Source organism: Drosophila sechellia, chromosome 3R, assembly GCF_004382195.2.
Source record: "Drosophila sechellia strain sech25 chromosome 3R, ASM438219v1, whole genome shotgun sequence".
Taxonomy (NCBI): Eukaryota; Metazoa; Arthropoda; class Insecta; order Diptera; family Drosophilidae; genus Drosophila; species Drosophila sechellia.
The window spans coordinates 3,231,778-3,258,255 of record NC_045952.1 but is presented as its reverse complement, the minus strand read 5'-3'; the positions used below and the strand labels follow the sequence as shown (position 1 = coordinate 3,258,255).

Below are 26,478 nucleotides of genomic sequence, written 5' to 3'. Positions count from 1 at the left end.
CTGACCATATATGTACATATATATAAGTATTAAATATTCTTAATCAGTAAAAACAGGCAAGTCTATATAGCCATGTCCGTCCTTTTCTACGCAATATATTCTCTCAGTTTTAGAACGGTCCCGAAGAAATAGCACCAAAATAAATAATCGGAAAACGAAAAATAAACACTCTTAGTAGTTTGTTGTACTTCCTGAGATCTCGACGTCCATACGGAAGGACATGGCCAGATCGATCCCGATCGTACGCATAATACACTCTATACGGAAGCAAACGCTTTCTTCTGACTGCTGCATACTTTTCAACGAATCTAGTATACCCTTTTACTCCACGAGTATCGGGTATAAACAATTATTCCAAGTAAAGAAATTAGGGCTATTTCTATTTTGGGTTCAGCAACATACTGAACCATATAAATTTATTAATATTTATTTTTTGATAAAATTTTAGAATTTATTTTTTGAAAAAGTCTATAAAATGGACGGAATTGCATTTACATATATCATTTAAGGGGCTTACAAGAGAGCACGGATGGAATGTAGTTCTTTTTATAGCTTCACTTACTCAAATATAAGGTCACTTCTCAGTATATGTATGTTCTTACTGCCTAAAATTATGGATCTTAATTTGTGCTGCATTCAGTGGGTTGTGTAGAGAAAGGTGCTAATGAGTAGCAATGTGCTTAAGATAAGGGCCGTATTGATGTTGTGGCCATGTCGGGTATCTGCACCGTTGCGCGTGGTCTTGCCCATCTGGAAGTGTAGAGTTGGACTGGACATGCGACCGTCTCCTCCATTGCTGTATGCGAGGACTCGCATGTTGTAGCTCTTCCCTGGCGTCAGATTGTTGATGTACGACTCCAGTTTCTGTCCGATTGGCACTATGGTATTGTTGGCCGTGATCATGTTGTGGTCCGATTCCCAAATGCGAACCTAGAAAGTTTCAGACTGTAATCGATTTTCTTGGCAACGGTGCCGGGAAGCGTACCTTATAACCTTCTACTGGTTCCTCATCTTGCGAAGGTGAAACATATCTCCAGACCACCCGCACGGTAGACGGGTTTATTCCATACACGTGAACCGAAGATGGCGGCTTTTGCGGGGCCTTTCTATATGTTCGTTCTAAAAAGCATGGTGTTTAAACATTTTCTTTAAATGGTTTCATGGTTTAAATGGTTTCATTACACACCTTCAAAGCGTTCGCTTTCAGGTCCTTCCCCTGCAGCATTGTAAGCCATGACTTTAACAAAGTAGTAAGTATCTGGTTGTAGACCTACGATAAGCGCCCAATTCCTTGTAGTACGTGACAGGTAGTACACCGAGTCTTCTTCCTGGTGCGTCGTTTTCCAGTACTTCAACTGATGAAAGAAAAAGGTTTTAAAAATGCAACGGAGTTAAGTGCAGTAACCATACCCTGTGGCCAATCAGTTTGCCACGAATGTTTTCACGCGACATGTCTATAGGTTGCCAAGTGACATTAAAGCAAGTGGAGTTGTAGGCGAGCGCAATGGGCTTTTGAGGAGCCACCTGTGGCATGTCCTCAGCGGAGTGTATGACAGCTATTTCACTCTCCGGTCCCTTGCCAACGTTGTTAATGGCTTGCACCTTGACTTCGTACTCCGTATAGTAGTTATTAAGAGGAATATTAACCACAGCCACGCCCATGTGATCCTGTTTTTTTATTTCGTCAGATGCCCATTCAATGGCTCCCTTGAGCTTCCAAAACACCTTATAGTGTATACCGTGGCTATGCTGCTCTTGCGGCAGCAGCGGATCCCAGGTAATAGTTAGGTCGCCAATCTTTCCACCTCCACCACCCACGTTTCGCGGGGCTATGTACGGCTTGTCCTCATAGGTGCTGTAAATTGGCGATGGGGCCGAGGGCGTTCCGATTCCCAGATCGTTTACGGCAGTAACACTAAATTCGTAAGCCGACCACGGCGTCAGATTGACAACCTCGGCTTGCTGGCGAGAGGTGTATCGATCTACCTCTCGCGCCTGCACATGGGTCGACACATTAACCCAGGTGCGATTCCAGTTTGTACGGCCTAGGATGTTGTAGTAGCGGATCGCACGACCGTTGTTCGATCCATCCACCCACTCAATGATGGCCTTCGTCTTACTTATCTGTATGACTTGAACGCCACCAGGAGCGCCAGGAGCTCCCTCAATAGAAACACTGGTCTTGCTGCTAATTTCGTTTACTGCCGACTTGACAACGCATTCGTAGTCCCCGGCATCGCGCATGCTGGTGTTATGCACTGTCAATCTGTTCCAGTCTACAATCTGCAATAAAAAAATGTTGATATAATGCCAGGTTTAGTGCATAATAACATTAGCTTACGATACGTCCGGTGCCGTCATGATTGTTTTTTAAGACTTCACCGTTGTGTTTCCACACATAAGCAATGTCCAGCAGTTCATCAAAGGCGGCCTCGCAATGCAAGAAGATTAAGTCGTGTTCCTTGGAAACGATTCGTTGTGGAGGGGTTTCAATAAAACGAATTTCCTCTGCAAATAATTGAATAATAAGTTTAGATGAGGCTGGAAAAAATTTCAAATATTTGACTACAAAATTAGTTGGTAATTTATTAATCATTTTACTATATAACAATTCAAAGAACAACAATTTCAAAGAAGTTCTCTTAACACAGAAATTTATCAAAATAAATAAATATATATTATTCATAAAACATATATAAATTTACTTTTTTAAATAAAACCCTCTAGCATCCTATTTAGGAATCACAAGTAGCTTTTTTTTGACAAAATAGAATTTTTTTTTTGAATATGAATGACATTTTCTACTTACGCAATACAATAACTCGCGCGTGCGATTCGTCAGTGCCCGCTTGGTTTGATGCTATACATGTGTAAATACCCTCATCGTCCCGCGACGTGGGTGCTATTGTCAGGGTACCACTGGGCAGAATGCGCCGGTGGCCTCCCGAGCCAATCACTTGTCCATCCTTCTTCCATTGAAACTTAGGGCGTGGAGCGGCTTCCGGGTCGCACACAATTGTCGTATTGCCGTTGTAAACAGCATAGACTTCAGATTCGAGGGGATGCTTTTTAAAGGACGGCTTCATAGACAGCACTCGGAGCTGCGCCGAAGAGAAGGAGGTCTTCAGTTGGTTTTGGGCACCACATTGGTACATTGCGTCGTCCTTATCCTTTTCTAGGAATTTAATGGTTAACACATTGTCCTGGATAATGTATCGGTCGCGATTAATATTCGCTGGGTCGAGTCGTTCGGCATTTTTGTACCACGTGTAATTCGCGTCCGGAATAGCAAATGCCTCGCAAATGAAGGTCACGTCACTGTTGTAGTCTTTTATCATGTCTTTAAGAGGAATGGTAAATTGTGGCCGCATTTGAATATTGATGTATATGCTCTTCATAAGTGTCTTCCGGGGATTGGTAATCGTGCAGGAGTACTCGCCGTTGTCGTTCGTTGTCGCATTTTGGATTATTAAGACACGCCCATAGTTGATCGTGTAGGCGTTGCGTTGGAGAGGTAGGCCTTGGCGGGTCCAATTGTACGACGGAATGGGGTAACCGAAAGCCATGCACTCCAGTCGAATCTCGTCACCTGCCACTGGCGCCTCAGGAAATACTTTGGGGAAGGTGTTGGCAAATATCAGCGCTTGATAGTTGCTGTTGGGGGTAACGCGCAACGGAAAGAAGGGACCGTTGCGACCGGTGTCCGACACAAGGGTCTGCACGGTGCACGAGTAGTTGGCTCTGTCCACAGTTTCTATGAAGGAGAAGTATAGGGCACCATCGCGGGAGACGAATACGCGTTGATCTTCCTCCACGAAGTTGGGAAAATAGTCTCGAGCCCAGTAATAGCGTACGTCGGGATAGTGCTGCGGGGGGTCGCAGAATATGGATTTGCCCCAATTCATCTCGCTTGTCTCCGCAGACCGTTTCAGATTGAACTCCATAATGAAACCGAAGTTTAAATGCGCGCTTTCGGATCGAATGCGCCCAAATTTGTTTTCTGCCACACAATGATACGCGCCCTGGTCAAGCGCTTGCTTTGGCTCGTAGATAATCAGGTTGCCTCCTGATATGGTGTACCGATCCTGCGCCAGGGGATCAATCTTTTGGTACTCGAGTCTGTCGTCTACGTATACCTCTCGGTACCATGTGTATGAAGGGGTTGGATACCCGTTGGCCAAACAGCTAAGAGTTACATCATTAATCAGGCGATTCTTGTTCACATCGAAAGTCGTGTCGTTTGGCTGCTTTACGAAATAAGGACCCCGTGGAATCCGTTCCATGTCGTTTATATTGAGTCCATAGTGGTAGGGGCGCTTGTCGTCTAATTTTATGTTGACATTGTCTGAGCTGTATAGTACTTTTGACTCGCATATAAAGAGATTTAGTTCAATTTCATATGCTGGCATAAACATCCACCGATCCCTTTTCTTTGAGAAGGCGTACACAACGCGATCGCGCACATATCGGTTGTCTCCATACGGCTGGTTGGGACCTGTAAAGAAACGATGTTTAGCAAATCGACATTTTCAAATAGTGAAACTTGCCTATAAAGCCGCGAAGGTTATTTTGATTGCGCTGATTAACAGTCCCCGGAAGCGAGTTGTAAAACTGATTTGGATTATTGATATTTTGGTTGTTGAGGTCGTTTTGCACAAGGAATCTATTGTCGTGCAGATCTTCGTTTTCCAAGGGCACTTGCTCGTCCATGGAAAAGGAGTCTTCAATCTGGACTAACTGGGTGTTGTCATCGTTGACCCAATTCAACGGGCCCGTTTGCCGGGCGGAGATGAAGAATCGATTCTGTCGTTGATTCTGCAGGATGAGATTCTTGAGTATAAACGAGTGCTTCTCTACATTATCCACGTTTATCAGGTCGGCATTGTACGCCTTGCAGATCTTTTTAGCCTCTGCCCAGTTGCGCTTGGGCGAGCGGATGAAGCGATAGCACGTCTGTCTGAACGAGACCCAGTGCTCCGGGCAAAAGTTATCTTCATCGGTATAGGCGTCCCGGTAGCTGACACCTGCTGAACCTATGCTGTTCCGATTAAAGGGGTCGTACTGTGGGCCGAGTCCGCCGAGGTTGTTTCCAGGCCCGACCACATTGCCGCCAAGGCCACCACCTCCTGCCCTGCCATCATAGTACCCGTTGTAGGTATTGGGGCTCTGTCCGTCGAGCAGCGTATTGTCGAACTGGTTGGGATCAGCGCTTTGCTGTCCAGTATACAGGGGATTATATCGCGGAGAGTAATCCTTGTTGTAGCTAGGCTGATAGCTCTGAGGCTGCTGCCCCGACTGCGGATCCGGATCCGGCAGGTTTTCGGGCAACTGGGGCGTGGTCTGGCCAACTAAGTTGAGCACAAAAATACCCGCCAGAAGGCCGATTTTTGCTAGCATAGTTGGTCCTTAGTTTCAATAGAGTGGGCACTGGTTCAGATGTCGCGCAGCAGACTAAAGGCACATTTTGCTGTGGAATTCGATAGTTTCTAAAAGCAGAACGAAAGAATGTTCTTGTTTATTTTGCCCCTCTAATGGCATAAACAAATTTAATATAAACAGATCTGTCGATCGCAGGTCATTCAAATGTGTGATACGATGTGTCAGCACGCGTATATACAAATGTACATACGTTTGTGTGTGTGTATGTGCTTAGGCGTGGTCGTAAGCCGCGATTGATCTTCGATGAACTGACTTTTTGGATTATTCAAACACACTTTAGTGGTGTTTCCTATCGATTAAGGGCAGTTTTAATTCACTAAGGAAGGGGGCTCAATCCAAGTGAGCCGTTTCAGCAAAACTAATTGATCGCATAGGCAAACACTTAACCACACCTTAATTACGACTTCAGGACGCAGCACATGAACGACTCGAAACGCAACCACTGCGAGATGCTCCTGCTGACAAAAAATTCACTAGTTGTGCGGATTCGGACAAAAGAAGTATCAGAATCAGGCAATTTACAGCTTTTTAAATTATAGATTAATTAAATAAAAACAAAACAGCCCAAAGCTGAGTCGACCAGCAATTAGGTATGCGCAAGCCACGACTGTGAGCTACGCTGCCATCGATGGTGCGATAGAGGCATCGATAGGCATAGTCGATATCCCGCTGTAATCGCCATTCGCATAGATGGTGTGCGCGGGCAATTTGGAACTGAGTTCAGTTAACAGTTAACAGATTTATTTTGGTTTCATTCATTTTCACTTTTACACAATCACTATATATTAACTGTAAATTGGGTTCACTGACGTGTCGCTCGCTGTGAACGGTAAGCATATGCAGTCAGGCTAATATCAGGAGTATTTCGAACGGAAGTCAACAGGCAAAATGCCAATAAAAAGGGAAATAAATAGAGGCTCAATCGAGCAGTATTGTCTCCGTTAAGCTCGTAAATGGCACAGGGCCTCACAGGCCTTTGTTGAACCAGACAGTTTCCAATTCCGGACGTTTCTTCCTAATGCTGTCCCGGACCTCTGACTCCAAGCTATCCACTTTGATGTCCGCTCTCTGCTTAAAGAATGCGCAGCCTAGGGGCGTGGCGAAAATCAGCACGAAGCCGCAGAAGAGCGTTTGGATGGGAGCGTTGGATCGCGGGTATTTAGCCAGGAATCCCCTCTTCTCGAGGACATTCATCAGCACCGGTGTCAGAGCTGAAACGGAGAATAGCGTAAGTATCGTAAGTTTTTACACTTTTGTGCGCAAGGATGCCTAGGAGACGTACTCATTCCCGGTATAGCCATGGCGATTCGACTTAGGATTACGGTTGAGATCCCAACAACGGCCGCCTTCTTTGAGATGCCCATTTCGTTGCTGTGTTCATCGAAAAGCGTCACTCCGTTGCGCAGCTCTCTGTAAAAGAGGATTATTACATACATATTTAGTTCTCTGCTTTAAGAACGGCTGAAGTAGCGTATATAAACAGCTTTAATAAAATATGAATAAATTAATAAGGTGCTGGTAAAATTATCTCTCTAAAATTGTACTAGAGCTGCTCTAATCGAATCAGGCCTATTTCATAATTATACTAATGAAATGTATAGAGGAAATAACTTCTTTAATACAAATTCAACTTACTGCATTCGCATGCAGGGGATGTTGATGCAGTTGGCAGCTCCAACTGCCACTAGGGGGACAAGGCGACCCAAGAGCGGATTCATGTTCTTCACTGCGTGGTTCAGGGAAAGGGCCGTGGCCAGGGCTCCGCTAGTGGCCAAGCAGTACGAGGTAACTAGTTGCCTGCACAGGGGACGAGATAGGTGAAGTTAGTGTCGGGGTCTGCTGCTAGAAGCAGGTACCTACTGCTGGCTGATGGGCGAGGTTCCCGATCGGTTCGTGTAGTTGACAATGGCGTTGAATGTTTGATTGAACCACTGCCAGAAGACGACGGCGGGAGTGCTTTTGTAGAAGGCCATCATGCCTGGAATGTGATTTAGCTGTTATTGTAGACGATTTAATCAGCAGCGCGGAAGCATATAGTTTATTTGACGCCAATTGAGCACCGAAAACGTCGCTAATACGCACCGCCGGTGATGATTGTGTTCATGGGCATCTGCGCCGCCATGCGCCCGATGACTATCTGCTTCTCCCCGGTCTCCGGATGGAACGCCGAATCGTACAGGTACTTGGCGCGCCACACGTCGTCGATGGTCTTGCACTCGGGAACATCCTTGCCTTGAAGTCCGAATAAGATTAGTGAGCTAATTTGGTGACTTACTCTACTTTCTTACCAGCCCGGTACTTTATCACGATCTGGCGGGCCTCCTCCAACTTCGAGGCGGAGGCCAGCACATTCAGCGGGTTGGTCAGCAGGAAGAAGTGCTTGGCTCTGCCCAAGTAGGAGTTCTGATCATATTTCGGCTCGTCGATGTTGACTCGTGGGAGAGGGCTCATGATTGCCTGCAAGAAGCGTACGTAACCAGTAAAATATGTATCTGCGAAAAGGAATCGTTCTCAAAGCGGAATTCTGAGTTTCGAAAATGAAAGCACCTCTTATCAGCCCTATGCTCGTAACCTAACTGAGTCCCCTTATCGCTGGTAAACAAGTTTCTCCCGACAACGCATCTTGCGCATATATGTAGGCACAAGAAAACACTCTGTTTAAATGTATGTACACACACGCCCGATACTAGGTATATAGAGAGGATTTTTAAAATGAATTGGCAGTGGTCGATAGCCGTGCCCGTTCCATTATGTATTCAAGAGTTCCGAAAGTTATATAATTCGTCAACGATTATGATAAGGGGCTAACAAATCTGTGGGTCACACAAAAGAACAGGTAGCAGCAGACACCGACGCACCGTTTGGTTTTGAAGGGATATTCCAGCGGGAGCACTTTCACCCACACGTTGCTACCAATTTGGAAGTCAACCGACGACTGAGCGGAAGACACCGACACAGGTTGGAGCTCTAGAAAGCTTTCCCCCTCTTCAGCCGGTTGTTGGGGCGTTCCGATTGTTGGGGCGAGGAAAGCTGGAATGCGAGGGCTGGAAGGGCGAGAGAGTGGGAGAGAGCTTTGGTGGGTGCGCGGTATTCAACAGCTGGGCTTTAGTGGTGGTTCAGCATATGAAGATTCGGGTATAGACTTGGAAACTACCCTTTGAAATAGTAAATAACTTTTGTCGGTGCCTTTTTGCTTTCGCCTTTTTAGCTCACTGGGAATTTGGATTCAAAAATGTTTAATTTTTTTTTTTTTGACACCCTTAAGGAAACACAGCCTACTCATGGTGATTTATATCAACCGATTTTTTGCAAAATGTTTTGATATTATTTCATTTTTTAATTAGTCTTGTAAATTCTATCGATTTGTAAAAAAAACTTTTTGCCACGTCCAATCTAACCTCCTAAAAAAGCCAAAAACTGCCATACCCACATTTTTGAATTGTTTTTTATATTTGAATTGTTAGATATTTTTTCTTATTTTATTCCCCAATATCTATCGACATCCCAGAAGAAGCATGAAATTTCGCGTTTGCATTCACACCAGCTAAGGAACGGATATTTGATAGTCGGGAACTTACGTTAAGTATGTCGACAAAATTTTAAAATTCTTATCTAACACGCCCTGTAGCTGAGTAACGGATACTTGATAGTTGAGAAAATCAATTAAACTTTTTAGTTTCTTAAAACTAAAAGGTTAAAGGGAGCATTTTAATGATTTTTGTTGCTAAATAATTTAAAACAGTATTCTTGTTATGTAGTATTTTGTATTAAATAGTTGTAGTCGAATAGATTAAAAAATGTAAAAAACTAAATACAAAAAATCGATAGTCATATTAAGAATGTTAGTCAAATTTATTTCATAATTAATAGCTCGAAAGTCCTCTTCGATGTTTATCCTTAAAAAGATTATGGAGCTTGTTTTCTTAAAACGATTTCAGGACTCCAATAAACGGAGAATCTGAAAAAACTGCAGGGAAATCATCTTTTAGCCCCAAAATATTTGAAGATATGTTATTGGTAGAGTAATAAAAAATTAGGACTGGAGGTAAGAAAAACAAAGCTGTCCTTTTGAAAATTCCGTTTTAATAATAATATTAAAAATAAAATAGATTTTTAAGACGTGTGGGCGTATCAGTGTTGAGCGGTTAATAGGCGTGGCCAAAAGTTAACGATCTATTCGTCTTGGCTAGATCGAGAATAAATATTCTTTCTTTTCATTGAAACATTTGATGTTGAGGTTACTCCACGAATAAAGGACCAAAAAGAGATTCAATTCACATTTTGTTTCTAGTTATGCATTTATTTTCGGAATTCATATTTAGACTAAACATAACAACAGTTTTGTATATTAGCAATAGTTTCGTGTTTCAAGTTAAGTCCCACCAATAGGTATAAATTGTCTCCTCGAAGGTTATTTATAAACAGTTGTCAATATAGTTTTTGCAAACAATTACGACTAAGTAACACAAATGTCAGACGTAAACATTTATTGTAATTTTTGGTATAGCATGTTATAGTTGTAAGTATGTATAAGTTTATGTAACAATTATTGTACATTGTATAAGTTTTTAGGGGAAAGAATTATTTAGTTGAGTGTCTACTTTTGCCCAGAATCCTTAGATAGCCTGGATCCTCCGCAATAAATAAAGTAGATTGCATAATTTTATATACTTCCTCCACAGGTGCACTTTCGCATAAGATTCAGTTAAAGATAACACGAACTATTATATTTGATATAATTCTCACACTTGAAATAATTTCAATCGAATTTTTTAACTGTTTTTCTGTATTCAAAACAAACGACAATGGCAGCTTCAAGATTTTGGATCGACATGTGTTTAGAGTAGGAAGAACCATTTACTTGGGTTGGGCCAAGAATAGCAAGCGATTTAAGGTAATATAGAACTGAGATATCTATGTGGACATTCTTTAATTGGCGGATTGTTCGATTTCTTGTGTAACGTTGATTTTGTGTGTGAGCATGTGGTCAAAATGACTGCGTTGTCTCTTTCCTATATTAAAGGATAATATATTTTTATGAAGCTAATCCGACTTGTTGTTACACTTTTGAATAGCACAATTTAAAGTTTTCAATTATTAAACATAGAACACGGTCATTTTCATTAATTCCTGAATAACCTAAAACAAAGAATTTTAATAAATATTTAAATTTATTTTTTTTACTCTATTACATATTAAGCAAGGAAAACTTGAATTCTAATTGTGGCAAAGAAAAGAATAGTTCTTTCGATTTTTATGAGTAAAAATGTCCCTTTCATTACTGAAATATACACTTGTGGAATATCCTTTGTTTTTTTGTAATAATTGAGTACTTGTTATGTAACTATTGTCAACATAAAAGTGGAATAGGGACAAGATATTTTTGGGCTGAATTCCAACTGCATGATACCTCTTGGCTGCTGGATCTAAGGAACAATTGGTAACTTAAAAGTTAAAGGAAGAAGGTTAGAATATTATTGTTTTGAACACAGCTCACTGTGCCTAGCTTTGGATTAACTCGGTTCTGGAAGATTGTTTGCACGAACTAATGCCTTTAAGCATTATTATCCTTTCACCTCCATTTGTATTTGTCTATGTAACTGTATGTATGTCCTCGCTGTGTATAAATATGTAGAATTAATATGTATCTATATATGTAGTACTTAACTATGAATTGAGCTCGTCTACATACCAGCGCCCACTGCATGAGCATGACTAGTATCGGTTGTTGTATGTTGATAACTGGGTGCATATACTGGATACATACTGTATGTCTCGGACATTGCTTTTAGCTAAACGTGTGACTCTGTTTCCGTATCAAACTTCGTTATATCTTGTGAGGATGAATGTGAGGAGAAGCAGCAGGACTCGGACCAAATTCAGAAGCTGGGTTGGCCAAGAAGTAAGTACATACTGCCAAACGGCTAACGCGTGCATTGGCTTGTCTTATAATAGACAAATAACACATACTGAACAAATACTCTTGGTGTGTGACTTAAAAAGTCGTACTGTTTAATGCCTATGATCCCTTACATTGAACTTTTGAAACAACAAACTTGCTAGCCTTACACTAGACTTCAAGGACTATGAATTGACGGAATAATAATTTCACATGGATTAACTCAGCTTTTTATTGTAATCTCAGAATACGTCTTATTACCAACATTCAGTTTGGTTCCCGTGACCAGCCAATAAGAACTGGTAAAATGTGCTACTGATGGTGCTCTCAATGCAGTTAATTACCCAGAATTGGTATGTGAAACCTCTCTACAATTAAAATTTCGAATTCTTAGAAGAACACATACACTGAACCGTTAAAGGGGCTGGTTTTGAACATGGAATGTGTGGAATGAACAATTGACCTGATCTTGTTTAATTTGTGTTCCATTGTTTAATAAGTATTTATATGTGGTTATTATTTACAATAATAAATTGACACGAATAATTGCCATCGTAATTAATGTCTTTGCACTTTACTGCTAATTTATATATCGAAAAGCTATGACGTTGTATGTGGTTTCGTTAAATGATCGATTGCAAATTAAATAAAAATTAACATTTGCTCGCAGTTCTTTGAAGAACATATATCGTAATCGAAGTGTAAATAAAATTCGTTGTTCTTTTTCCACAGCTTTAAGCTCTGCATATCTGGTCTGTTTCCAAATGTATTGGTTTAAAACTAGCTGGAGAGTAATTTCCAGATCTCGAAAATTAGGGTCTACAAGTAATCAACGTATAGGAAAGCGATGTGATTCAAGAGTATATACATAAACATAACACGACTAAGGTATATTAAAGTCACATAACTATTTGATTGTGGTGCGGGCCATATTGTGTTGTTAATTAAAACCCTTATCTGCAATAGCTACTTTTGGTTGTTCTTTTTTTTTTAATTACATACATTTGTCTTCCTATCTACAGTTGTATTCTTTTTTCTTTACAATTACTTTTCTTTTCTTACATATTCATGTGTAATTCCTTCAAAACTGAGAAACTTTTTTAAAAGTTCTGAAATTTTAAAACTCTTTTTATGTCGTTGAAAATGAGAACCGTTACGGATTTTGGCCCCCATCCATCCATCTTATACATGTTTTGCAATGATAATCGGTGGACGAGAAGAGAAGACGTTGTTCTTTAAAAGAATTGTAGCTCTTGTGTTTAATGTGATTGAAATTTAGTGGCGAAATTTGTAAAAATTTATCAATGATAAAGAAATTACACCATTATTGGTTTTCATTTTCCTATATGTCCTTAAAATACGTGTTAATAAATATAGTATACATTTACATTTATAATATTTGTCTTTTGGTTTATCATTCTTTTGGTGCAATGTAAAAATCCATGTAAAACGCGTTTTGAGTATTAAATTTGTCCTCTAATTAACGTTAGGTAAATATTACTCCTAATTTTTCGATTTCTTTGCGTTTTCCAGTGTTTTCGGTTGGTTTTATCTGCGGCCTAGAACAACTCTACATGTACGTAAATGTAAATATGGTATTCGAAACTTGGTGCTGGCAATGAGAATGTAGATCCATTGCTGTCAGGATCGTCAGGATCTTAGTAGGTGCCTGAAATGATACTTTCCGATTAGAGGAACTCAAGATCGCCCCCTTGTGGTGCATACTAACTGGGGCACTCGGGTGGGTTCATGTAGCCGAAGACATTCAACTCGTAAAGCGACGCCAGTGTGATGAAGAACAGATACCAGACCATGAGAATGATGCCGAGTCGCTTGTCCAGCTTCCATCCGTTTAAGTGCGTCGACAGAATTAAGAAGACGACGGTGGAGAAGAGCGACAGTGTGGAGTAGGCCAGTCCTGAAAATCGAAATGGGTTGGAAAAAAGAAAGGAGAGGCAAAGAGCACCTGAGGATTAGACTTGAACGGTATTACGGGTGCGCTGCTACTTGGGCTAGGACTCTCATGCCACGGACACACGACGATGACTACAGGGTAGATGGACAGGCAAGCAATACATACCCTTGGATATTACGTTGACGTGCGAGCCGGGCTTTATGATGGCCGTCTGAATAAACCAGGGAAGACCTAAGCACACTAGTATATCAAAGACATTCGAGCCTATAGCGTTCGACACGGCCATGTCGCCAAAGCCCTCTTTGATAACGGCTATTGAGCTTAGGGCATCCGGGACAGACACGCCAGCGGCCACAAACGTCAAACCCATTACGGTGTCCGGGATGGCAAGCGTGGACCCAATCACGGTGATCATCCACACCATAAAGTAGGAGTAGAACGATATCCACACCATCGACATTAAAAAGGTGAAGGGGTACCAGTTGCGATACTGCTCCTGCCGGCAGTCCGGCATCGTCTTCTTGCAGAGAAAGTGGATCGGGTAGACGACGTACCAGGAAACCAGAGCTGGCAGCCCTCCTTCCATGGGACGCAGTAGAGGATCGCGGCGCGGCTCTCGCTGCTTGTCTGTGGACTTGTAGTAGTCGTTGCCTCCAGCCGAGGTGGCCTGAGTAGAGACAACCTGGCCACCACTCTTGGCAGCCGCAGCCGGAACATCGCCTGTTACCACAGACTCGGGTTGGTCGGCGTGGTAGCCCATGTTTTCCTGACCACTGTGGCCCATTCCCCAGTCATCAACGGGCGGAGGATTGGCCACTGGATTCGGCTGGCTCTCATCTCCCCATGCGGCGTTCGGGTCCCATGTTGGATTCGGATCGCCGTAGTTCTGGTAGTCGCTTTGCGGCTTCGCACTTCTGGTGTCGCTATCATCGGTGACCTTCTGTCCCTGGGTCTGGACACTTTCCTGGGTGTAGGAGCCTTCTGGAACGTTTTTGTAGGTTACCAGTGCTGACTGCTCTTCCTTACTAGGTAGCTTGAAGGGCAAATTCAGACCCAGTGCCCAGCGTTCCAGCTCCGTATTGAAGTGGAGGGCCACGCAGTATCCTACGTAGCAGAGGAGCATCACGACGGACTCAAACTAAAAAGAAAAAAAAGATTAGATGACGTAACGATGGCTGTGATTGTGTAGCAACTTACACATGATATAACGTCGTTAAAGATGATTATTAACATCACGAGAATAGAAACACAGTAGAAGAAGCAGTCCCGCACCAGGGGCCACCAGTTCAGTTGGCAGACGGTACCCGAGCACAGGGCGCAGACAGAGATCACGAACATAATGTTAAATACGGCCGATCCGATGACCCCGCTGATGCCGATGTCGTCCTTAGCAAAGAACACTCCTATCACCACAGTGGCCAGCTCAGGAGCCGAGCTTCCGGCAGCCATAAACGTGGCTCCCGCTACATCTGGCGATAGCTTTAGCTCTGAAATGGAATAAACAAACGAGTAACGGATGTTATAATCGATCGATTCTGGGTTATCCTATCCTTTTGCTGCAACAAATAGTTGAACATTTCAGTATTCACATCTCGCCAGCAAAAATGTGACTATCAGTGCTTGAAAAATAAAACCGCCTGTAGCTGGTCCGGTTATAAAGGGTAAAATATTTTGACATACTACATATCAAATGCATTACACACACCAAGAAATGAAAGCTTGGAGTTAGTTGTCCGATCATAACGAGTGATACAGAAAGGCTGCCCAAAAACTAATAACAATAACTAATACCGTGGTATGCTCTTGGCGATGTAAAAAACAAGTGACGACGCTTCTTCAAAATGCAAAAGATTTAATATAAACTATGATTGACTTTCTAAATACACTACCGAAAAGTTGATGTTCACTAACTATCGCCACTTTTTGTTTGGCTGAGGACTCACCCTCGCAAAGCCGATCCAGACTGGCCACAAAGTACTCATCGCAAACTATTGCCAACCCGAAGAAAGTGAAGACTGCCACCAGTATGTGGAGGATAAGGCCGCCGTGCTGTCGCGCCCACTTGTTCATCAGCGGCTGTGGAAACTGCTCGATAGCCGGGGGCGTGCAGTTGTCCCGCTTTGGGCGCCAGGTGGGAACCGCGCCATGAATGGGAGTCGATTGTGTGGTCGCCTGAGGCTATCGGAGAAAGTGTTAGTCCTAAGTGATCTTGGATCTTTAAGACACGGTACCTCAAACGCCGGTGTTGTGTCCAGAACGGAACTGCCCTCTGTGTTTCTCTCTGGAGTATCCTCCCCGTTGGCCTCGGCATCGCCAGCGTCCTCGGCCAGAGCGCCCACATCCAGAGGCAGGGCCTGTCCGTCCTTGGTGTCTCCTTTGGCGGAGTAGATGCTGACGCAGTAGTAGATTAAGAACAGCAGCCCCATGTTCCACATGCGGGCACGGCGGGATCGACTGCGTACAATCTGCAAAACAAATATTTAAGTTAGTGCAGCTAACATATGTATTTGCGTATCTGATCTTCGATCCCGACAACTAAAACGACATGTTTCTATTTAAAAACACTCCATTGCTTTCAATATATAAATTAATTCTAGAATTCATTTAATAATTTAGACATACCCTAGGTTTTAAAGAGTAAACAGACCAAGTTGGTTCCCATCAATGTGAGAAGATGAACAAGCTAAATTAATAATTGTATAGACGTTTCTTTAATGAAAACGATAAATTTGGAGTATTTTAGCATGACATCTCGATATTACCAAGGTCACAAAAGTCTTTACATGTTACCCCCTGCAGTGGTATAAAGTTAAATAGTTTACTGTCCGATTAAGGCTAATTATCAGAACATTCTTTATCACATATTTAATATGCGATATCCCTTCAGGTTCATATCATAAACAAAAACTCCAAAAACGATTTCCTATGTCAATCGGTGTTTGTCAATTTCACACATAAAAAAACACATTTTCATTGTCTTCATTATTATTTGTCAGTGTAAATAAAGAGCTTGGAAAGGAAATATTAGAGTACTAAGACTATTTTTGCTGGCTTATGGTGCTTGGCTTATTGCACGAGCCAGCTTTGTCTGCCGCTCTTTGGTAGAAATGTGACACCTACATAGTTTGAACTGCAGTAAGGCCAGCCAAGCAAACAAATTCATATATGTGCATACATATCTGCTTTCCAAAACGCAACTTTAAGTTTAACTAAACTTTAAGCCCTTTAGTCGACTTCCCCGACTATCAGATACCCGTTACTCAGCTAGTAGAAATGCGAACGCGAAATTTCATCATTGTTCTGGGATATGGTGAATGATATGAGAATGAAATTAAAATTGTTAAAAAAATATTACATTATTTTTAAAAGTGTAGGCTTGGCAGTTTTGGCAAAAGATTTTTGGCAAATCGGTAGAAATTAAAATAACTAATAAACATATGAAAAAATATCAAAACAGTATTCAAAAGTGTCGGCGTGGCAGTTCTGGGCGTTAGTGTGGGCGTGGCAATATGGGTCAACAAACTAGCGCTGTGTCTATGTCTAGAATCTGTATTCTTAATCTAAACCTTCTGGATTTTCCTGAGACCTCGAAGTTCATACGGTCGGACAGGCAGATGGACAGGGTCAGATGAACTATTGATCCTGATCAAGAATATATTTTCTTTATATGGTCGGAAACGCTTCCTTCTACCTTACACCCTTTTACTTTACGACTCACGCGTAAAAAAAGATAAAGCTGATTAGTCGATTTCCTCGAATATCAGATACCTTATCTCGTAAGACAGCTAGGAATATTAGACTAATAAAACTATGAAAAAGTATCGAAAAGTTTTTCAAAAATATGGGCGTTGCAGTTTAAGGCGGTTTTAGGGCGTTACAGTATGCGTGGCCACATTGTAAGATAAATCTTTCCGACTGTCAGATACACTTAACACAGTTAGTAGAAGATGGCAGAATGATATTTCAAACTTTTGTCGGAATAGCGATTGAAAATCCCGAAAATAAATCAAAATAAAATAAAGCAGACTAGAGAAAACGTGTGGTCAGACATCTGCAATGTTAAAAAAGTGTTAAAAAAATGTTTTTTCTGAGGCCAGTTTAACGCAGTTCTTTTTCAACATTACCAAAGCGACTTTTGTCTTGGACTCTAAACGTTTGGAAAAGTTGCATACATTTGTAAGAACATATTAGGGAGCACAGAATTATGAATAGTGAAATAATTTCATTGTTTCACCTCTATTATATTTGGACTTAAGAGAAAGTACAGAACTTATTGTGCACTAGTGTTTAAAGTTTTTAAAGTATCAAGTAAATACTCTATACCATCTGACATCATGGACCTTGTCTCCCAACTTCTAAAGTTCTGACAATTCTGAATCCACTTTAATCTATAAACGCAGATGTGATTGAATAATTCTAGTTGATATTGTCATAGTTTTTGCTGCTGCTGGTGTGATAACAGCGCACACTTAAATCAAATGCCCAAGCGACGGGACTCTCCTCTCCCACTCTCTTAGGAGAGAGCGAGAGCGCGAGGGAGCAACGAGAGCAAGTGGGGAGTTCACCATTAAACACGAACGGCCCTGGGATACAGGGATAGCATCGTGAGGAGTGTGGGGCGTGATGCGAAGGCCTCGGCGGCGTCAGTATGACTGAGTGACTAACGAAACCAAAGCCACCACACCATTCCGTGAGCTCAGTGCCCCCCTTTCGGGCCACTCGGTCATGCCGCAAAATATCGATTTACAGTTACGCCTGCCCCTCCCCGTGGCCCTACTGCGCTGACAGCCAGCACCCTTACTCCCGCTTGCTGTTGGGTAAGGTTGCAAGAGCGGGAGGGCGCAGTGGTTTTCGGTTGACTTTTGCCGTTAGTTACCGTTGTTGTTACTGCTGATGCTGTTGTTGCCTCCACGGGTCTGCTGAGGGGTATGGGAAGAGGGGAAGGAATCCACGATGACGGCGTCATCTTATAAAAATAAATGACTGTGCCTATTAAATAGACGAGGGGACTGTGGCGTCGGACGGGGAGGAAAGGAAAGCTGTGGTAGCTCAGCTTACATCATACACTTTCGTATTTTACTTCAGCGGCGCAAGACAATGGGGCATAAAAAAGCAAAGGCGCTGCTTCTTTCTGCTTGTGCCCCATTCTGCTCCTTCAACAAGGGACGAGGGGTGACAATTGACTTGCAATTTGCATTAAGGCAAAGGATGTGCATAAACATGGCTCAGCGGATTAGGCCTGCACCTTGTGGCCCATTTCATAATCACTTTTTACCATTTTCACTGTTGCCTGCTGGCGCTGCTCTAGGTTCACTCTCCGCGGATTTGTGGGCTCGTTAATTGCAGGCGGTAGTTAAATTTTTAACGGAAAACAGATACAGAAGAAACAGTTGCCTTGGAAAACATGTGAGGAATCAGCCGGAGAGTTGAGTTCACTTGGCCAACTCCACTAATCCATCGGCCTTTAACTTAATCTCGGTTCACTGGGGCTTCGAAGTAGGGTTTCGCCTAGCATATCATTTTACAATCGATGATTTTGGCTCTTTTCCTCCGCCGGGCGAACGTGGGCGAGTATGTGCGGTTCGAATCGAGTACCTCACGGACTAAAACGAGACGAGACCGGACAGAACGAGACGAGACAAGGCTAGAGTGGATCGAGCTGGCCTGGTTTTCCACCGATGACGTCTGAGCGCGAACTGATGCAGCGTCGTCTACCGCACAACTTCGCACGGATGGAGCGGACGTCCACCAGTGGCAATCCACCACAGCCGAACGCTTCGGCCGGAAATGTGAAATAAGAAAGTGCGACGCCTGTGAAATGGTTTCGGAGTGGGTGGGTGGTGGTTGTGGGTGCGAGTGAATGGTCCGGTAGCGCCATCTATGGACAGCTTTTCAAGTCGTGGTTCGTGCGAAAATATTTTTGACTATGAAGAGCGAAAAGCTATTCACATATTTGTTTTACGCCTATGTCCTTGCCCATTATAAGCTGGCATAGCACCTATTAACAAACAAATACGAACAAATTGCTACATTTTAACTAACTTTAAATAACTTTTCGCTGTTAGCTGGATATTTTTAGTTTTCCCTTGCTTTTTCTGGCTGAGTAACCGTATTTTTAAATATATATATACTAGGTATACTAGATTAATTACGCTGCCGATGCTTGCTTTATGTCCGCACATAGAACTGATGTACATAAAATTGATGTACATATTTATGCACATATATATTACTGCACTTTAATTGTATATCGATAGCAAAGCTCCTCATGCAGGGTTGTTGTGGAGAGATTCTCAAGCCTAAGAATAACGAGGGATGGCATTGTAGTACATACGTATTTGTTTGATTATTATTTATTTGCGCCCAGCCTAGCCAGCCATCAAACGTCAATTGCGATGGCATAGTCAAACAGCAAACAAGCAACCTCTGTCAGCGCATCATTTGAAGTGCCGCTAAGGACAGCAATTGTCTGGATTTTGCCACATTATCCTTTAGATGTGCAACGTGACTTGCCGCTTTCTCAGATCTTGCCGCTAGCTAAGCATGCCTCTGCGAAAACACAGTTCTTTAGAGGACATGTCTCCGTCGCCCTGCTGAATCGTCACCTACAAAAAAACCGCTTTAACAATGACGAATTTACCTGTTGACACCTACAAATAGACAATTCGTCTAATTAATGGGAGCGCTTCGGAGACACCTGAGCCCATCCAAGAAATATGACAGCTTACGGTTCCTCAATTGTAACAGGTTATATGGGTTAATTATTAGTCTATGGATCCTTAGGGTTCTCAAGGATGCCCGACTGTCTGCCAAACTCAAGAAATAATCGCAGTTCTAGGAAAAAGCAGCGTCTGTTTTTTCGGGGACAGTTCAACGAAAAAATATCACTTTCATTTTATGTTTACGTGTGGCTAGGACCAGCTTACCTCAAGATCTTGTTTAATGAATTTATGTATATTAATGTATAGGTAAGTTATGGTAAATTAAAAGGGTATACAAATTAGGGGAATGCAACTTTTCTCTAAATCCTCTTGCCATAGAAAAGGTAAGCAGACTAACCAAGTCATGGCTTTTAAATTTGCTAAGAAGATTATTAATGACTACTGCTTTTATCGTCGTCCTATTAATCAGCAACACATCAATAAGGTAAAATTGGCTTTAAGCTTTGATTAAGGACTTAGTTTAAATAATTGATTTTCTTTTATCAAAGTCTTTATTCGGCATGGGTAAAGTATGATCAGAAACCTCGACCATCAGATACCCGTTACTGAGTTTGTGGACCGAGAAAAATCAACATTCTTTTTGTCATATTCATAGAAAGTGGCAAAAAAAATCATAAAATAAAAGAACATTAAAAACGTGTTGGGGCTTTGTGGGCGGTGCATTATCTGTATTTCAATGTTCATATGGACGGAAAGACTATGACGACCGGACAGACTGGCATGGCCAGATCGACTCGGCTATTGATCCTGATCAAGAATATATATACTTTATATGGGTGGAAACGAATCTAGTATACCCTTTTACTCTACGAGCTTACACTTATAAGCTGGCACGCCAATTTTTTTAAAAGCAGTCTAGATCGGAGTGCAAGAAATGTTCTTATACTGCAGACATAATCTGCGCTAATAAATACAATAAATTGAATTATAACTATGGGTATGTCGTTAGAGAAGAAGGTAAGCATCAAGTGGATGCTCAGTGCCACTGAGCTTGTGGGAAAGGCAATTTTAATACTTATTTTGGAGATTTAATTTTGTTTTTCCCAATTTCTATTGAAAAATTTGAAATTGCAATAGCAGAGTAACGAGTATCTGATAGTCGAGCAACTCGACTATGGCGTTATCTCTTGATTCGTTTTATTATCAGTCTTGTTAATTTGTATCGGTATACCAATAACATTTTGGCCACGCCCCTTCTAACGATTTTTTTCATTTCATTATTTGATTTTGAATGAAATTTCTCAATTGCATTTCCACTAGTATAAGAACAATCTTAAAAAAATTGAGCTATTTCGATTGGGACTGGTGAGGTAATAGGCATAAAAAAAAATATATGTCTAATAAATGTACTAAAAACAATTGAAATATAAACCAAAATGTAAAAATCAAATAAGAGACTTCAGTTAAATGTTGTTGAAAGGGCACGTTTGAAACTATATAATGCTGATACTAAGTTAACGTGAACTATATGGTATGTGGTATATGGTGTCTATAGTAGAATTCAATACTAAATTCTGAGTGAATACCAACTAAATGTTGCTAACGCATGTTACTAACATAAAGCTTAAACAAGAGAGAAAGCTATTACTCGAAGTCTTCGACTATCAGATACAAGTGGATGTAAGAAGTAGAAAATTAAACATTCTTACACATCTATAGATATGGCTTTTGCAACTTACGCGCGTTACAGTGGGCGCGGATCGATAGAAATAATAAATTTTTGAAAAAATAAATAAAATTTCAAATGTGTGGTCGTAGCATTCGTGAGCTGATAGTCAGCACAATAGTGTAACAATGATATTCTAAAGTCTTTAATCTTTGGTTTAATTAATGAAGGTGTCACACTGACAATATACACGTTAATATATGTGAGCTTGGCTGTATAAAACTGGGAGCACATTATCACTTATTGAAAGGCGGGGTTCAGGATGAATGAAAAATAGTAGTTAAGGACTCTCGGATGATAGCATACTTCACGCGTCGCACACCTTCGAATTAGGTTTTAAACTAAATACAAATTCGGTGACTAAAATGCGGCACCAAATCGATTGCGCACGCTCAATTTAAGCGGCGACCCAATGTCTGCCACAGAACCATAAGATCGGGATCGGGGTCGGGAAGGGACGGGCTAGCCACATCACCGCAGGAGTCCTGTCGCCCTAAGCGGCTGCCAAAGGTGCCACGTTCAATCCATTCAATCCGAGACAAAGACGCCAGCGTCATAATGTAGGAAAGAATCCGAGTTGACTCGTTTTTTGACGTAACTACCCGAAATTGGCTCGCTTGTCATTATTCATGTCCCACTTTCTATTCAGAAATCCGGGGAAGGTGTCAGCCGAAGGTGTCGGCGCTGGCCCTCCGATTCTCAATACCTAGTGGCGAAGACGTGCCACTACTTTCGCCGTCTCCGAGTCCATTGTTCGCCGGCATTGTTCACTTTGCCTCATCGAGTGGCTGGGCCGTGGTTTATAGCGGCGATGCATTCGGGATCGGGGATGAGGCAATCCTTTGTGTATGGCGATTCAATAAAACACTTATTGTGGACAAATTTCGACATATTTCAAGCGCAGTTTTTGTTCGTTCTGTCTATTTTGTTGTCGATCTGTACGGCGGATCTGTTCCTCTTCATTCGGGCTCAAAGGCGATGCTTGACTTGACTCTTAGCCAGAATCAATTTATTTTATGCGAAATAATCGTGTTGATGGCTTCGTTCTCGCCCCTTTTGCCCATTCGGTTCTCTTCGCTCTCATTCTCACCCTGCCACAGCGACATTTCGGCATGGTTTCAACCCCAGGTCCAACCCCCTAATGGCAAGAGTCTGCAAACCCTCGGGCTGGATTTGGGCTTGGGCTGGGAGCGCCTAGGTGAAGAAGGGTGGAAGTAATTTAAATTTATGATGCCAATTTATAGTAGTTTTTGCGGTTTTTGGACAGTCGCATATCACAGTGGGTCCCAAGGATCTGGTGGGTATGAGGGGCGGGAAGCGACAAGGTTACAAATGGATTGAAGTGCACACGTAAAACATATATTTTAATATCAGTGAGTTTAAAACCACCAGTTGTCTTGGCAATTTTTTTTAAGTACTATCCGAGCGTGTAAATAAAACAAAAGTTTTCGACTAAGCTTTCTTAATGCTTGCTCCTTTCTTTGTAAGTGTTGGAAATGAATGTATCTGTTATCTGATATAGATTAAATGACTTACGAGCACTCTATTTTAAATTCGTTCTGTTGGCTGTATTGGGGGCCCTCAATGCGCTGTAATCAATCAATTTTTCGGAATCATAATTTTTATGGAAAAACGACATTTTTTATATGTATTTTTTCGTCTCTGTCTGAAAGCCAAAAGCCGATCAATCAATCCAAAAACCAATGTTTGGCACGCTCAACAATTGTAAGGCCCTCGGACAACGTGGGCCGTGATAAAATGCATTCGCAAGGTTGATTGATCCCGATCGCAGGAGGAGATTTGCACAATGCACACCTATCTATGTACATGTAGTGCACAATGGGTGGGTGAGGGCTTCATTTCAAAGCGGTTCAGTTCGAGCTCAGTTCATCATTCATCCGGCCTATTCACAGGATTGCTAGACATTCATCATGGAAAGTGGGCAGAAGGAGATGGACCTACGAACTGAAGTCGTTAGGTAAACACGAATTTATCGGTTATTATTTGCACCTTTCGATCATAATTGCACCTCAGGTGACAGCCGCGTCAGCCAGGCCCATTGCAATAGCCCATATCCTACTGTTTCTTTCACAAATCTTTGCATCTCACCGTTGCATTCAGAGGTCAGTCGGTCGGAATGGCATTGATAACTAAGTGTGAAAAGGCTTTTCATACAACACCGAAGAGGAGTTGTGAATCGGCAATGCTGGCATTGTGTGCATTCTGGGGAAGTCCTTGCCCTCAAACCACTACCGTACATTTCAATTTGCATTTGACTTTGCGGCTGTTGTGGGCGAGCCAAGCCACTTATGAAGCAAGCAGGGTGTCGTGTTCTAGGCGGATCAAGGCACGGGCCGCTCCTGGGTCTTCTTCTTAGCTGGTCTGCTAACTAGGGCCCAGGAAGAGACAATTGCCACCGATTTGCGCTTCCTCCTTGACACTCGCCCTTGAAAAGATGGGAGTTCTAAGAAGATTTCTTTTTTGAAATCTCAGATAAGCTGCAAAGCATGTCAAACGGTCAATTGAATGAGATTGCATCAGCTTAGACATTTCTCCGATTCCGGGGAGAAATTAAGCGCGAAAAAAATGTATTTTAAGTTCTTAAGTATCGAATTCCCTCGTAGAGGCTATACATATGTATTGATTTCAGTCAGTAGCTTGACCCGCAGCAAATTGAAGTAATTTGTATATAATTTGGATCAGTATATCCAAAATGATTTTATTTTATTACTTTTTTACTGTTCTGAATCACACTAGCTGGGTAGCAGGTATCTGATAGTCGATAAACTTTACTAAAGCGTTCTCTCTTGTTTTAATATACATATAACTACTGCACGGATCTTAAGCTTTGGCTGCCTTTTTTGTGCAAGAATGATATTGCAGAGAGTATTGTAGCTTCTCTAGGAATATTTTGCGAAATGATATTCTATCAATGTTCAATGTTACTTGCAAATTTAATTTTTTCTGCTCTGTTTAATATTTTGTACGACAAATAATATATTAAATATGAAATTTCAAACATATCCTAGTCGAAATAACATGATATCGTTTTATTTAAGACTTCGTAATCATTAATATGAATACCAAATTTTAAAATACTTAATCTGTAGCTACTTTAAAAACATAGTGGCGTCGATGTAAATAGATTTTATGTTTGATTTTAAAATTAAAATGCTTAGATACTATGGTTTATAGTATAAACATGGGTATATACTTTATACCCATTGCTCGTAGAGTAAAAGCAAAGACACTAGAATTAGTGTCTAGTGTCTTTGGTAAAAGGGTATACTAGATTCCTTGAAAAGAAGGTTACAGCCAGAAGGAAGCGTTTCCGACTATATAAAGTGTTTATATTCTTGATCATGATCAATAGCCGAGTTAAACTGGTTCACTCTAAAAACTTTTTGCACGCCCAGTCTAATAACAAACAATATTTAAATTTCTAGTTCACACTTCCAGCTGAGTAACGGGTATCTGATAGTCGGGGAACTCGACTCTCTTGTCTTTAATGTCACATATGGAGTTTTCGTAACTTAACTTGCCCGTTCGAATTTCAATGTCCTGTTGTAAGCCGAAAATCCGTGTTATCCTCTACAGGTAAATACAACAGCGATTCAGGCGGGCCGGCCCAACTGCGACATTGTTTGGATGCAAATATCTGTTAATAATAGAACGATTACCACCGAGGTCAACACTTGACAGACAACCGAATAGGAGAAATGCGAGCACAGCCCGCAGAAATATTTAAATGAAATCCCGCCACTGGGCTGCTGGCCACCGTCCATGTACGGCTGCCATCCCGTGAATGGTCTTCGCTACAAGCGGATTATCGGATTTGAGGTTAAGTGGTTTTCAGTACTGGCAGCCGTTTTTGAATTGAATTCTTGCCGCAGACTCTCCCAAATGTTTTGACTCGGAGGCGACGAAACGCACGCGGAAGGCGGAGCTATCGGGGACGCCATTGCGTGACCGACCCGGCAGCTGTTCCTGCCGTCGCAGATGTCCTGAAGATCTCTCTGCAGTCAGGCGAGGTGCACCACTCAGCTGTCGCGGGAGCCCCAAGAATTGTGGACGGCAGAGCTGGACCTCAGCGCGCGCCACGAAGAAGCCGGGGAATCGATACAATTGATACCGATCCTATCACGAGTACGCGCATCCTGGGGAAGGGGACGCGAATCGAGGCACAAGCGGGGTGGCTTTTGTGCCGTGCCTTTTAATGGACGACGCGGCCAATACTGGCGGCATTGTGTCACGGGATGAATGCTCATCGGTAGTTGGCGGTCTGTATGGCTTGCCACAACCTTTTGTTGCTGGCTGCCGCGGCACCAACTCCCAGAAAAGAGCAACCGTGTTCCCCGCACAGGGGTTAGCCGCAAGAATTAGTCGAGTGCATTCGGCTGAAAAACTAATTTGATTTATGTTTTCGCATTTCGGTTTCCCAGTTTCCCGGTTCTCCTGCTTTGCCGCCATGGACAGCCATAACAAGGACGTTGGCTGCCCTTGGAACGCCCAGGCAAGCGCCCCTTTATGATTCTTCTGGCAAGCTCGGCGAGCTTGAAAACCACATGAGATTTGCCGAAAGTTCCGCTTGTTATTGGGTATTTTTATAACTCATCCGATTTCCATCGATTTCAGAGCAAATTTAATTTCAAAAAACAAAAATTAATTTCATTTTCTACGGATGGTCAAAAAATGGAAAAACAGGACGAACAACGAAACGCACTGTATCCATATTTATTTAATCTATATATTTTTATTAATAGAAAGCAAGTTGTGTTGTTGTTTATTAAAAGGATTAACATATTATCTGAATCGTCCGAAATGTGTATTTGATCCC

At 42.0% G+C, this 26,478-nt stretch overlaps 3 protein-coding genes across 5 annotated transcripts; all 3 read right to left on the bottom strand.

Annotated features, from left to right (window-relative positions):
- Nucleotides 1-425: 425 nt before the first annotated feature.
- On the bottom strand, nt 426-6,027 carry LOC6613817 (contactin). Of its 2 annotated transcripts, none has more exons than XM_002038250.2 (8): nt 5,832-6,027; nt 4,548-5,486; nt 2,810-4,495; nt 2,342-2,508; nt 1,411-2,283; nt 1,187-1,355; nt 986-1,119; nt 426-930 (listed from the first exon to the last, which is right to left on the bottom strand). In XM_002038250.2, the coding sequence occupies exons 2-8, from the start codon at nt 5,395-5,397 to the stop codon at nt 637-639; spliced, it is 4,173 nt and encodes a 1,390-aa protein (XP_002038286.1). In that variant the 5' UTR covers nt 5,398-5,486; nt 5,832-6,027; the 3' UTR covers nt 426-636. The 2 variants fall into 2 exon arrangements, with proteins under 2 accessions (XP_002038286.1, XP_032576620.1); XM_032720729.1 differs by lacking the exon at nt 5,832-6,027 and adding an exon at nt 5,630-5,817.
- A 136-nt stretch (nt 6,028-6,163) lies between these two features.
- Nucleotides 6,164-8,399, bottom strand: LOC6613816 (sideroflexin-1-3). Its single transcript, XM_002038249.2, has 7 exons — nt 8,298-8,399; nt 7,728-7,896; nt 7,522-7,671; nt 7,300-7,417; nt 7,075-7,236; nt 6,722-6,849; nt 6,164-6,650 (listed from the first exon to the last, which is right to left on the bottom strand). Exons 2-7 carry the CDS (start codon nt 7,888-7,890, stop codon nt 6,406-6,408), a joined length of 966 nt encoding a protein of 321 aa, XP_002038285.1. The 5' UTR covers nt 7,891-7,896; nt 8,298-8,399; the 3' UTR covers nt 6,164-6,405.
- Nucleotides 8,400-9,718: 1,319 nt separating this feature from the next.
- On the bottom strand, nt 9,719-18,956 carry LOC6613815 (probable sodium/potassium/calcium exchanger CG1090). Of its 2 annotated transcripts, XM_032721817.1 has the most exons (7): nt 18,529-18,956; nt 15,485-15,718; nt 15,197-15,431; nt 14,451-14,740; nt 13,419-14,391; nt 13,068-13,256; nt 9,719-13,007 (listed from the first exon to the last, which is right to left on the bottom strand). In XM_032721817.1, exons 1-7 carry the CDS (start codon nt 18,529-18,531, stop codon nt 12,997-12,999), a joined length of 1,935 nt encoding a protein of 644 aa, XP_032577708.1. In that variant the 5' UTR covers nt 18,532-18,956; the 3' UTR covers nt 9,719-12,996. The 2 variants fall into 2 exon arrangements, with proteins under 2 accessions (XP_032577708.1, XP_002038284.1); XM_002038248.2 differs by lacking the exon at nt 9,719-13,007 and having other exon boundaries at nt 13,063-13,256.
- Between the last annotated feature and the right edge of the window lie 7,522 nt (nt 18,957-26,478).